Raw genomic sequence first — 15,000 nt, 5'->3', positions numbered from 1 at the left:
TTAAAAAATTCGTTTGAAACGGCCATAATGGATTGACAACTGCCTTTCAATTGTTACTTATTTATTTTTAGTTCACCTATCTCAAAACGTGCCCTTCACGTGTTCTGAAGTATATAATGCACTGTATACTTAATAAAATGTACATGTCTGAATAGCTCAAGAGTGGATCATATACTTATCTGAGTCAAATTGACTGCATGTTTTTACCCGAATATCATTCGGCCAGTACATCTGTACCAAGGTTGATATTCATCTAAAAATTGATGCATTTTATTCCCACCTAACTAGGTGCCTCAACTACAAGTACCTTATTCAACTGAATCTTGTTTATATTGTGTGTGTGTGTGTGTGTGTGTGTGTGTGTGTGTGTGTGTGTGTGTGTGTGTGTGTATGTGTGTGTGTGTGTGAGCATGCACGACAAAATTTGAACTCTAAACGTGAAAACAGAGGAACTGCCGCTAAATCAGGCGGGCTGCCGATTCTGCCAATTTGCCGCCTTTATACATTATATACAATTCTTTTATTCTTGTACTATTTTACTTGTTTCAGTTATTTGACTGCAACCATGCTCAAGCACCGTCTTGAAGGGTTTTAGTCGAACAGGACTTATTTCTTAAGCCTAGTACTTATTCTATCGATCTTTGTTGCTAAACTGCCATATATATATATATATATATATATATATATATATATATATATACCGGAGTAAGCACATAAAATGTGCAACAAGGTAGAAAAAAGAGTACTCAAATATCAGAGGTATTTCTAACAAAACTGTCCGATGAACGGGAACATGAAACTCAGAGTAACAGTCTTTTGTTATATTTCTGCTGCTTATAAATAAAGTATATATATATATATATATATATATATATTCTTTTATTCTTTTCTTTTACTTGTTTCAGTCTTTTGACTGTGGCCATGCTGGAGCACCGCCTTTAGTCGAGCAAATCGACCCCAGGACTTATTCTTTGGAAGCCTAGTACTTATTCTTTCGGTCTCTTTTGCCGAACCGCTAAGTTACGGGGACATAAACACACCAGCATAGGTTGTCAAGCGATGTTGGGGGGACAAACACAGACATACAAACACATACACACATACATATATATATACATATATACGACAGGCTTCTTTCAGTTTCCGTCTACCAAATCCACTCACAAGGCATTGGTCGGCCCGAGGCTATAGTAGAAGACACTTGCCCAAGATGCCACGCAGTGGGACTGAACCCGGGACCATGTGGTTGGTAAGCAAGCTACTTACCACACAGCCACTCCTACGCCTATATATATAATTATATTTATATAATTGTGTGTATGTGTTTTTGTGTGGAGAGAGAGAATGAGAAAGATTAAGGTGGGATATGAGAGAGAACTGCTGGATTTATACAGCGTATAGAGTCTTGAAGTGTTTCCCTGTTTAAAGTGTACTGGTTTAAAATTGTTGATAGACTGTACAAAACATCTGTTTAGTTGAAATTGGAGATTTCCCATCTCCTGTACTTATGATCCAATCTGATATACTCAACATTAGAAATTATATATATTTATTCCTTCTTGTATGTATGCTTCTGATGTATATCTCCTTGCCCATGCGTATATATGTATATATAACTCTTGTTTGTGATATTGTGGTCTGAGTGTGCATGCGTGGATGTATATATACACATACACACTTTGCTGTTGTGTTGTCACATGTTTTTCAAAACTCTGAGGCGGGTATTTGCAAACAATATCGAACAACAGAGATTTTTTTTTAATCTGAATAGACGAAGGGTTTTACTTCACTCATGCGATCTCGTCAGTCATTCTGAAACAGGTCAGCAATCTCTTCTATCTGCATTTGACAAAAATTGCCTTCATCGCATTTTAAACATTAAATGGATTTCTTTTACTCCAAATACAGATATCTTTGCCTCTGCAGGCATCACCTCAATTAAAGCTATGATTTTAAGGAACCAAATGAGATGGTGTGGCCATATTGTTCGAATGGCGGATGAACGCATGCCGAATCAGCTGTTTTATGGTGAGCTTGCAGAGGGGAAACGCTATCGGCGTAAACCTAAAGAAAGTTTTAAGGACAGAATAAGGACTATTATGAAGTTACTTGGAATGGGTCCAGAAGACATAGAAACCTTTGCTGCAGATCGAGTTGGAAGGCAAACAAAAGTTTAAGATCCACAAAGATCAGAACTTATCTGCAGCTCTAGGTGGCCAAATCAAATGTGCAATCTATGTGGGTGTCTTTGCAGAACGTTGTCTTGGTTAAAAAGCCACATCAGATGCCATGATGGTGCTAAGGTATAGGTACAGGAGGTAATCAAACTCTGCATAAGGAGTAGACAACCACAATGTATATATATATATGTATGTATATATAATATTTGGAATATGTGAGGCGGCGAGCTGCCAGAAACGTTAGCACGCTGGGCGAAATGCTTAGCGGTATTTCGTCTGTCTTTATGTTCTGAGTTCAAATTCCGCCGTGGTCGACTTTGCCTTTCGTCCTTACGGGGTCGATAAATTAAGTACCAATTGCGTAGTGGAGTCGATCTAATCGACTGATCCCCTCCCCTAAGAATTTCAGGCTTTGTGCCAAGAGTAGAAAAGAATATATGGAATATATACATATTTCTGCATATATATACATATATATTTGTGTGCGTATATCCATATATACATATTAATACGTGTAATATATGTGTAAATGTATGTATGTATATTCATATATGTTTGCATGCATACATACATAAATATATAATATAATACATATATATATATATTATATTATATCTTATTTATATATACATATATATATATATTATATTATATCTTATTTATATATACATATATATATATATATATATATATATATATATATATATATATATATATATAATTAATATATAATACGTACACCTAATCAACCAACCACCCACCCTCCCCGGCCTACATACATATACAAACGTATGCTGAAATTTATATTTATATCAAGAGTAATTTAAGAAAACATGAGTATTGAATTTATTATAGAATAACACTTCCTGTGTTTATACTGAAGTTGCAATTCCTTCTATATAAATACAGAAACATTAGTTGCATCGTATATTTGCAATAGGAATTCACCGATGAATGCAACTTTTCACTTGACGACAGCGAGATTTGGAGAGATAAAAGATGTTTAGCAATATATATGATGATTGATTTCAGTTGACGTGATATTCTGACATGGCACTTCAACTTTTAGATAAATTCTGAGGCGTATGAAAGAGTTTAGAATTACCATACGTTTCGTTTATGAAGTCACTGATGTTTGGGTGTTGTAGACAAGTGTATCTGGATGTATAAATGTATTTGTGTAGACGTGAGTGGACGTGTGTGTATATTTTCTCTTGTATATAAGTGCGATTTTCTATGTTTGTGCCTCTGTATCTGAGTGCGTTATAGAAATAACTGCAATGTTCCTATAGCTATACATGCTATTACTGTGTTCTAGAATGGGAATAGTTGATTATTGTTAAGAACATCGTTTCACGACCTCGTAACTCTGAGTTCGATCCTTTTGTGTCCCCTGGTTGACCAATATTCAGTTTACACAGAATATGGAAACCGGAAACTGTATGGAACACTATCGTGTATATATTTTTTATTTGTTTTCGTCATTGGACTATGGATATGGTGAGGCACCGCTTGAAGAGTTTAGTCGAACAAACTGGCTGCAGTACTTATCGTTTTCAAGCCTGGTACTTATTCTGTCGTTATTTTTACCGAACCACTAAGTGACGAGCATGAAAACAAACCACACCGGTTTTCAAGCAATGAAAAGCCCCTTAAAGTCAGGTGCTTTTCAGCGCCCCCTCGTATATTCATTGTTCGTTGGAAATAAATGCATTGGGGAATTTAGTTACGTTTTATTCCATTCTCAATTCAAATCCTGTGTAGGTCGGCTAAGTTAGGGTCGATAAAATAAATGTCGAAGTCCTGGATTTGATATAGCTGAGCTTAAGCACTGAAGATAGTGTCCCAACGCAGTCGCAGTTCAATGACTGAGATCAATAAAAGAGTAAAAGAATGTTCACTTAGTTATATAACCTCGACTCAACACAATACTGGTTCAGTGCCAATAGATGAAATTATTGTTAAGAGCTAGTTTGGTGATTAGAGTAGGGAAAGACGTTAGCTCTGCTAAATATATAACATCTCTAATGCTACGAACATCGTAGTTATGTGTTTGTGTCAAATCAGAATAATTCATTAAAAAGAAAATTAATTTAAATTTGCATTGTCTCGAGTAATAAACCTTTCCATCGTTGATTTGACTAACGTCCATTAATGTATGGCAGTCGAATCTGTAGACTCTATCACTTGTTTTAAAAGATATAGCTTTCTTGTACAGTGAAAACCATTATTATATATTACATGGCGGAAGGTAGTAACGTTACAACAGATAAGGTTATGAAATACTCCTTTGTATAAATAGTGGAGCGTCGAATAAAATAGCTTGGGAGATATGGTTACGTCCCTTTATATCGTGTATTCCTCATCTCGTTCAAGAATACTTTGCCTTCCATCCTTCTGAAGTAGATAAGATAATTATTTATTCGTTAAAAAGAAAGAAAAAGAATAAGTACAAGGATCGGTATAATCGACTTTTGCACACATTTGAAATAATTAGCTTTTCTGTAGTCAGAACAAAAATTATTGATTTATTAAATCAGGACACTTAAAGCTACAAAATCCTAACAGATAAGAAGATAAAATCTGAAAGCCAAGAGAGGATGTCATAAAAGGATTTCTTAATACTGTGGAACGGTTACCATGGAAGAGTTACTATGACTGTAATATATGAAACACAAAAGCATTATACAATACATAAAATAGTTTGCATTGAGAAATTATTTCGATAAGGCCAAAGATGATACTTTTCGTAGGTGTTGTATGTGCTAGAAATAGGGGTTAAACTTCCCTCATATACACCTTATAGGCTTACAAAAAAAAATGGGCGGATACATTTGGAGAATGAGGTACTAGATATACTGTACCATAGCTGCGGTTGGAGTGCATGCATTTTATCACAGACAGACACAGAAAAAAAGAGGGATGGAGACTGACAGACAGGTAGATAGCTAGGTATATGTATGCATGTAAAAGATACATACATACATACATACATACATACATACATACATACATACATACATACATACAAACTGACTCGAATTCTCCAAATCCAATCTATTAGTGGCACAGTGAAGATTTGCAAGACATTGCAAAAATTCTCCATCTGAGATTCTTATGAGAATAGGTGCACTTACTTGGGTGCATGCATCGACAGCTCAACCAACATACCAACTCAGCCCCATGTTTGCAAACACCAGGAACTCTCTTAACCCAAAAAGTCTTGTCGCTCTATTAGCAACCGGCATGAACTCTCTCAAGAAGAACTTAAATAAAACTCAAAAAAGAATCATGCGTACATGAAAAAAAGAGAACGTTAATAGCGAACAAATGAGAAACCAATGGCCCTCATATACAGATTATAGATTTTCATTTTGTCCATATTCCTTTCTACTCTAGGCACAAGGCCCGAAATGTTCGGGGAAGGGAGCAGTCGATTAGATCGTCTCCAGTACGCAACTGGTACTTAATTTATCGACCCCGAAATGATGAAAAGCAAAGTCGACCTCGGCAGAATTTGAACTCAGAAAGTAAAGATAGACAAAATAGCGCTAAGCATTTCGCTCAACGTACTAACGCTTCTTATTTCTTTATTGCCCACAAGGGGCTAAACATAGAGGGGACAAACAAGGACAGACAAAGGGATTAAGTTGATTACTTCGACCCCAGTGCGTAACTGGTACTTAATTTATCAACCCCGAAAGGATGAAAGGCAAAGTCGACCTCGGCGGAATTTGAACTCAGAACGTAACCGCAGACGAAATACTGCTAAGCATTTCGCCCGGTGTACTAACGTTTCTGCCAGCTCGCCGCCTCATTTTCTTCATGTTATCAAAGGTGTACTGGACTGCTTAAAAACGGATTTACATAAAAGTCTAGAAATACAAGAGTTGCTTCAAAAAAAAGGAACGCAGCAAACTAACTTGCATTCTCTAAATCGGTGGTTCCTAAACATTTTCGGGCTGCTACCCTCTTGGCACCTAGGCCACTTTCATAGCGCCCCTTCTCCTGCTCACTACCACCACCAAAAACATAGAAACTGAACCTAATTAACCCATTATTGTTGTTTTCTTACATCCATTGCCTCCTTTTGGCCCCACCATCATTATTCCACTTTCCTTCAACGCTTTCCTGGATCTTCCCAGGGTGGGGTGGGGGAGGCAGTACTGCTCACATTAGGAACCATTACTCTAAATGCAATCGTTTAGTAACAGAGTGAAAATTTACAGCACACTCCAGAGTTTCTCCATTTGAGTTTTCTTGAATAACGGTATGCACACAAATGCATGCACATATGATATGCAGATGCATATACGTAATAAAACACACATACTTGCGTACTAAAGTGACACGGAAACCCATTATACGAGTTCAAATTTATTCACACATACACCTACATATATGCATATAGTAACTCATTCGTATATCTACAAATTCCAGGAACTGCTTTCACTCAAACAAAAAGATCCTTGTTATGTACTGACTGGCCTGAATTACGATGATTCCCATGCATTCCCTGAAGAGAAGGTTACAATTTTAATATCACAGATCCCTATGGATCACATAGGTTGTAATCCTTTGAAATATATGTAGGAATAAAGTATGCAATTATAACATGCGTTTTCTCCATTCCTTAAATTTTTAAATATACTCAAATACCCAAAATTTCAAGGAGTTCCTGCCTTAAAAACAGGAACTACACCACATTTATTCTATCCGAAGAATTTTTATTCATTAAGATAGAAGAAATACATATAATTAAACATATATATATATATATATATATATATATATATATATATATATATATATATATACACTTATATGCTTCAATGTATACATACATATGTACATACCCATATTCATACATTAATAGATATGTAGTATACATACAACTTTATGCATATATACAGGCAGTTAACTGTAAAACCTACACAAACGCCATGCGTTTGTAACACATAAATCTACGTGTTTCATATATACATACATGTATACATATACAAATAGACAAATATATACGAAGATACATAGATGCATATACACATGTATGCATTCATACATACACACATACATACGTTCATACATACATACATACATACATACATACATACATAGTTGACTGTTAAAACGTAGACGAACGACATGAGTTTATGACACATAAATCATATTCGAGTAAGGTAATGAACTTGATAGAAAAGCATTAGTGTATCTTAATTATGAGGGAAATACAATGAATAAACAACAACGATAACGACTAAGAACACGACGATGGTTGTAGTGGTGGTGGTGGTGGTGGCGGCGGTGGAGGCGGCGGCGGTGGCGGCGGCGGTGGCGGCAGTGGTGGTGTTGGTTTCGGTGGTTTCGGTGGTGGTGATTCGGTGGTTTCGGTGACCGCTGATGAGATTAATGTTTCTTTTTCACGTTAATGAACAACAACGATGTGACAAATGAGAAGCAATAGCCACCAAAGCAGTATTATATATAGTTCTCTGATTTTTATGTTCGTTAACAAAGTAATTACTTTCTTGCTAACAACGGCTTTAAGCATTGTTGCTCCATAACAACCGAAAGAACATTATGAAATAACATAAAGACATATGTTACTTCATAACAGAAAAAAAATAATAATAAAACGATTTGAGCCAATCGTGCGGTAGATCACACTTTAGTGTATCAAAGATAAAAAGAAACTGAAGGATGTTAGACACCATAGTCTGAGATATGTCTGAATAGAAGACGCGATTAATTTCAATTATATCTCTGCTGCTTCTAGATCTTCTCACTTATGTCTTAAAGTAGTTACTACTTACATAATTGATGTTTTCTCTTTTTTGTAATACGTAGGTAATTCCCTTCACGACGTTCTTAACTATTTAAATTACCAATATCTTTTTGAGAAACGTGAATGATACAAAGCCTAAATACCTATTTCACCAACTCTTAATACAATATACATGTATGAATATATATATATATATATTGTACAAACATGGTGAATTTAACTAAACCTCCACACTGAAAAATATGACGAACAGCCTTTCAGAGGTGTCTACATCACTTGACCAACCCTGGCAGCATTTTGTCCATATTTGCGTTCTTAGTTCCCATTCCGCCCAGATTGACCTTTGCCTTTCCTCCTTTCGAGGTCGATAAATTAAGTACCATTGAAACACTGATGTCGATGTAATCGACTAGTCCCCTCTCCCAAAATTTCGGACGTTGTGCCTTTTTGTAGAACAGATTATTAGCTTATTTGGTAAGTCTGAGCTAAGTCAAAGGCCCAGTGTCTGGTTGATTGAATTTCTGACTATGGGAGTGATGAGAGAGAGGGACATTTAATAAGGCGGAGCAATTGCTATATAAGGTATCTTTGTTCGAAATATTTCGTGTGTGGAGGCGGTGGCTTTCCTTACCAATGCTAACATTTTTTGCCACTATACATCGACCAGTGATACTCACCTGCACGCGAACATGTATGAGTTTTTACCAAATCACTTTCATTAGATATAGATCAATATAAGGGTAATGTTAAAGACGCTTGCTCAAGATGTGACTCTGCTCGACCAAATCATACTCGAAGCTATGCGGTTACAATACAACACAGTCTCTCTCTCTCTCTCTCTTTCTCTCTCATCCTCATAAATAAATTCATTATTACACGACCTTAACTATTCTATGAATATATAGTGGATCGTTACCATTTCTGTATTTCTTTCATTTTTATGTTTATTTAAATATAATAATATTATTCCTGTTTTTATTCTTTTCAGCAGCGAATGATGAGTGCAATGGTTCAAATTTCTCGTGCGGCGATGGTAAATGCATATCTCCTGAATGGTTATGTGATCGCCAGAAAGACTGTTACGATGGAAGGGACGAACAAAACTGTATGTATTACCGTTACAATTGTTTATTTGTATTACTTCTTATTAATTACCAAGTACGCGGTAATTAATTTAGCCACTTAAGTCCGCTTAAAAACAAACAGTCTCGAATTTCTTCGTCATCTTAATTCTAAGTATTCCTACCGAGTACTGACACTCCACCAGTCACGACGATAAAGGTTCCAATTGATCCGATCAACAGAAATAGCCTGCTCGTGAATTTTCATGTGCAAGTGACTGAGCACTCCACAGTCACGTGTACCTTAAACGTAGTTCCCAGGGAGATTCAGCGTGTCACAGAATGTGACAAGGCTGGCCCTTTGAATTACAGGTGCTACTCATTTTTGTCAGCTGAGTGAACTGGAGCAACGCGAAATAAAGTGTCTTGCTCAAGGATACAACGCATCGCCGCTTTTCGAACTCACAACCTTACAATCGTGAGCCGATTACCCCTAACCATTAAGCGAGGCCCCTTCACTTCCTACCGAGTATGGCATATGTATTTACCGATTATTCATTTTATTATAAAATAAAAAGTTTCAGATTTTGGTCAATGAAAGTCTACAGGTTGACTGCTATGTTTATTAACAATATTTTGCATATATTCCGCCGAGGTCGACTTTGCTTTTCCTCGTTTCGGGGGTCGATAAATTAAGTACTGGGGTCGAGCTAATTGACTGGACCCCTCCCCAAAAGTTTCGGGCCTTGTGCCTAGAATAGGAAAGAATATTTTACATATATCAAGGCGGCGAGCTGGCAGAATCGTTAGCACGCCGGGCGAAATGCTTAGCGGTATTTCGTCTGCCGTTACGTTCTGAGTTCAAATACCGCCGAGGTCAACTTTGCCTTTCAACCTTTCGGGGTAGATTAAATAAGTACCTTAGAGCCGATGTAATCGACTTAATCCCTTTGTCATTGATTGTCCCTTCTACGTTTGACCCCTTGTGGGCAATAAATATTTTACATATATTTACAATTCAAAATGTCCAGCCTTTGCTTTCACCATTGCCCTTAATCTTTTCTCAACTGTTTCATCACCTCATAATTCTTTATACCAGCCATTTTTAATGTCACAATGTGTTCACGTTTTGTTTGAGCTGCCATTTTTAATTAACTCTTAAACGGCGGACATCATTAAGCGATGCACATTTGTACAATGCGGAAATCTAAAATGAATTTATGCTCACACCGGATGCAAAGGAAAGTGAATATTTTATGGCACTTTTTCGATAATGGGATTGTAATTTTTATTATACGAGAGACAAACAATTATTATAGTTTTTGTACTTTTAGAAAGTAAAAACAAGTATAAAAATTACCCTGAAGGAAAGAATATTTTGCTCGTTTAGCATATATATTCATGCAACCCTTTCCCACCGTTTAAGGGTTAGGGGTTCACAATAAAATAAAAGAATCTTAAGGATCTTTATACATCATTTGCACCTATTTTTGTGAATAAGAATGTTTCAATTTATGAACGTAACGGCGGACGAAATACCGCTAAGCATTTCGCCCGGCGTGCTAACGTTTCTGCCAGCTCGCCGCCTTCATATTTATAGGCACAAAACCGCAATTTTGGCCGAGAGAGTGGGGTATAATCTCATCATTGCTTGATTGACTGTAGCAACTAGGTAGAACTTCATTTATCGATCAAACGGAGGGGAAAAGAAAAAAACTGCCTATAACAGGAATCTAACTCTGCGTGTAAATAGACGCAGCTAAAAACAGCTATATATATTTTTTCCGCTGCCCTGTAGGTGTTATTCCTGTAGTTGTTATTGTCATGTAGCATTGAACCAGCACTGATTGAGCTGACATATTTTTTTATTTCATATATCATGTCAATCCGTTATTAATTTTATCACGTACATTACGCTCAAGTGGACAGATATCACTAAAAACTGATATTATTAAGGGGGCGTAACGCAGCGAGCTATCAGAATCGTTAGCACACCTGGAAAAATGCTTAGCACCATTTCGTCCTTCTTAACATTCTAAGTTCAAATGCTGGCGGGGTTGACTTTGCCTTTCATAATTTTGGGGTCGATAAAAAAAAGGACCAGTTCAACTCTGAGATCGATGTTATCGATTTACTTCATCCCTGGTCTTGTGGTTGGTCTTGTGTCAAAATTCTAAACCATTATTAAGGCGGCGAACTGACAGAATCGTTAGCATGTTGCGCATAGTAATGCTTACCACCATTTCTTCCTTCTTTTCGTTCCGGGTTAAAACGCTGGCGAGGACGATTTTGTTTTCACTCTTTCGGAGTCGATAAAATAGGTAATAGTCAAGTACTGTAATCCATGAAAATGGCTAGCCCCCTCCACTAAGATTTCAGACCGTGTGCCTATAGCAGAAAGGACTATAATTAGGCGGCGAGCTGGCAGAATTTTTACTGCACCGAGCAAAATTCCGCCGGATTTGACTTTACCTTTCATCTTTTCGAGGTCGATAAAATAAGTACTAAAAGAGCACTAGAATCATTGTACTCAACTTGCCCCTCCCTTCAAAATAACTGGCCTTGTGTCACGATTAGTAAGGATTATCAAGATGAAGAGCTGGCAGAATCGCTACCACGCAGGACAGAATGCTTTGCGGCATTTCTTCTCGCTTTACGTTGAGTTCAAATCACGCCGAGGTCAACTTAGCCTTTCATCCCTTTTGGGTCGATAAAATAAATACGAGTTGCGTATTGGGGATCAGTGTAATCGAGTAGCCCTCTCCTTCAAAATTTCAGGTCTTGTGCCTACAGCAGAAAGGATTGTTATCATTACTAGCAACCGGTTGCCAAGCAGTGATGGGGAGAAACGCAAAGGCGCGCGCACACATACACACGTATATATATACATACATACATACATACATACATACACACATACACATATACATATATGCATATATATATACATACATACATATATATATACATATATATATGCATACATATTTATGCATACATATATATACATACATATATATGCATACATATATATATATACATATTTATTTATTTATTTATGTGTTTCAGCCAAGTGGCTGCGGTCATGCTGGTGCACCATCTTTACATATATATGTACATATATATATATATTTTTGCATACATATATATATATATATACATATATACATACATATATACACATATATATACATACATATACATATATATATATATATACATATATACATACATATATACACATATATATACATACATATACATACATATATATATACATATATATGCATATATATACATACATACATATATATACATATATATATATACATATATATATATACATATATATATATATATATATATATATATATATATATATATATATATATATATATATATATATATATATATATATGTATATATATATGTACACAAACGCACGCGCACCTTCGTTTTGGGATCACCAATACTCTATTATTTCCCCTTCTTTATTATCTCCCCAACCAGCGCCGCCATGCTTGATGGTTAAATCCACAAGTTTCTTTTTTTTTTTTTTTCTCTGTCGGTTTATTTTTTCTTATTCCTTTCTGTTCAAAGCTCGAAACGTAAAAGACTTTCTCACTTTCTTGAGTGTCAAACTAATACACATGCTTATTGTTCATACACTTGTCTTTGTCTTTTTTCCTGTAAATTTCAACTGTGTATGTGTGTGTATGTGTGTGTGTGTGTGTGTGTGTGTGTGTGTGTGTGTGTGTGTGTGTGCGTGTGTGTGCGTGCGCGTGTACGCACACGACGCTCTTTTTTCAGTTTCTGTCTTCCAAATCCAGTCACAAGGCACTGGTCGGGCTGGGATTATAGTAAAAGGGACTTAACCAAAGTGGGGCTGAACTCGGAACCATGTGGTTGGAAAGCAAGCTTCTTACCACACACTAAAAAGCTTCTTACCACACAGTAAAAAGTTTCTTACCACTGCGCTAAAAAGAAAATTATTTTTTAAGCAATTACTTCCTAATGAATTGATTTCTGTATTTCTTTGATAAATGATGTTTTTTTGATAATTATTATCAACTTAATTTTCTTCACGTCAGGTACAAATATATGCAAAGCGGATGAGTTTCAGTGTGACGCCAAAACCTGTATTTCAATAAAGTGGGTCTGTGATGATGAAACGGATTGCCCTAGAGGAGAGGACGAGATGGATTGTGACATATCAGGTACCATGCTACTCGCCTTTCTCTTTTTAATTAAAAAATAATTACCTGAATTAGCTAATTTGCACACGTTTACCAACCTTCTTTATAATGCCATTGGTGCTAATTAATGCTAACCTTAACATGGTTTTATTTGTTTACTTTTTATTTGTATTTTTAATTAATTAATAGTTTGATTAGAAACCACACGCTTCTCCATATTTGCAATGGAGAAGACAGTCGAAAGTGTGTTTTCATTACAAGGATATGCTTTTTAGATCGACTAGATATTAAATATTTTATCTTTTTATATGCCTCAGTGAGAAAATGAAGAGCAGTCACGACTTCTTCGTGGGGGTTTATGAGAATGACAGCGAAAGAAACCATGAGAAATGGGTTGTTGCTATGAGAAAAAAGCAACACCTCAAAATTTCATGCTGCCCTTAAGCCATTTTGAGACACACGGTGTTTTGGAATGTGTAGCCAAACAGATAGTGGAGATGCAATGGCCCAGTGGTTAGGGCATTAGGGCAGCGGACTCGTGGTCATAGGATCGCGGTTTCGATTCCCAGACCAAGCGTTGTGAGTGTTTATTGAGCAGATTTACATCCTAAACGGTGATGATCAGTCTGGCTTTTATTCAGATATAATATATGTTGGCCTTAATGGTTAGGAGTAATCTTAATCATTAGGGGTAAGGTCGTAAGTTCGAAAACCGGTAGCTCTTTGTGTACTTGAGCGAGACACCACATTGCTCCAGTCCACTCAGCTGGCAAAAATGAGTTGTACCTGTAATTCAAAGGGCCGGCCTTGTCACATTCTGTATCACGCTGAATCTTCCTGAGAACTACATTTAGAGTAAGTGTGTCTGTGGAGCTCTCAGCCACTTGTAAGTTAATTTCACGTGCGGGCTGTTCCGTTGATCGGATCAACTGGAACCCTTGTCGCGAGGAGGAGCCAGGTCGCGCGCACCGACGCGACGGCGAGCCCGAAGCTTTTAAGTCACATTCAACCGTTTCCTAGTAAAAAAAAAAAATCAATAAATATCTAATTTAATATTGAGTAATCTTTCAGATTTATGTTAATTGTTTTTACATAATTACATATAATACCGAACATTAAGATACACCCATACATGCACACATCTATATGTATATATGTATGTATAGATATACGCCCATGCTGTGCGCATGCACACACGCATATATATGGCTGGAATACAAATTACGTCTACCAAATTACGCTCACGAAGTGAACCTATTCCAAATACCAGAGAAGTGGGATCGAGTTCAGAAGCACGAGGCTGCAAAGCAAACTCCTTAAGTACGCAGCTATACCTGCGTCCATTTACTTACATACTTCGAAGTTTTAGTTTTAGAATTCCACCATACTGAGGACGGAGATCAATTTAATAGATTGCCCCCTCCTCGAAACTTTGTGGCCATGCGCCTATGTTAAAAATCAATATTTTTTGTCATAGCTGCCTATTTGTTAACTTAGGCATAATGAATATTTTTGCACACACACACACACACACACACACACACACACACACACACAAACACACACATGCATAATAAATAGACTCACTTTACTTCATAAATTCCAGTCAATCGTCCTTACCAATGTTGGCTCAACAGGGTTTAAAATATGAATATAAGTGATCACATCAGTTCCAGTGGGTACTTCTTTTAAAGTTAAACCTCGTGGGAGATAAAGCCAGTTCTTTGCAGTTCAATACCAAACACTGTATGGAAATTTATCTCTTTGTTTTACTATTTCAA

General features: G+C 36.5%; 1 protein-coding gene across 4 annotated transcripts in view; it reads left to right on the top strand.

The window, feature by feature from the left end:
* Positions 1-15,000, top strand: part of LOC106884437 (uncharacterized) — a 304,622-nt gene that overhangs the window by 241,482 nt on the left and 48,140 nt on the right. For 2 of the 4 annotated variants that reach the window (XM_052970052.2, XM_052970050.2), the window contains exons 2-3: positions 8,951-9,067; positions 13,115-13,240. In XM_052970052.2, coding sequence (XP_052826012.1) covers positions 8,951-9,067; positions 13,115-13,240 — 243 coding nt within the window. The remainder of the gene's footprint in view (positions 1-8,950; positions 9,068-13,114; positions 13,241-15,000) is intronic. The other 2 variants (XM_052970051.2, XM_089356371.1) reach the window with 1 other exon arrangement.

This window comes from Octopus bimaculoides, chromosome 8 (assembly GCF_046866305.1).
Source record: "Octopus bimaculoides isolate indiv1 chromosome 8, ASM4686630v1, whole genome shotgun sequence".
Taxonomy (NCBI): Eukaryota; Metazoa; Mollusca; class Cephalopoda; order Octopoda; family Octopodidae; genus Octopus; species Octopus bimaculoides.
The sequence above is the reverse complement of the archived record's forward strand: the minus strand, read 5'-3'. Positions and strand labels throughout refer to the sequence as shown.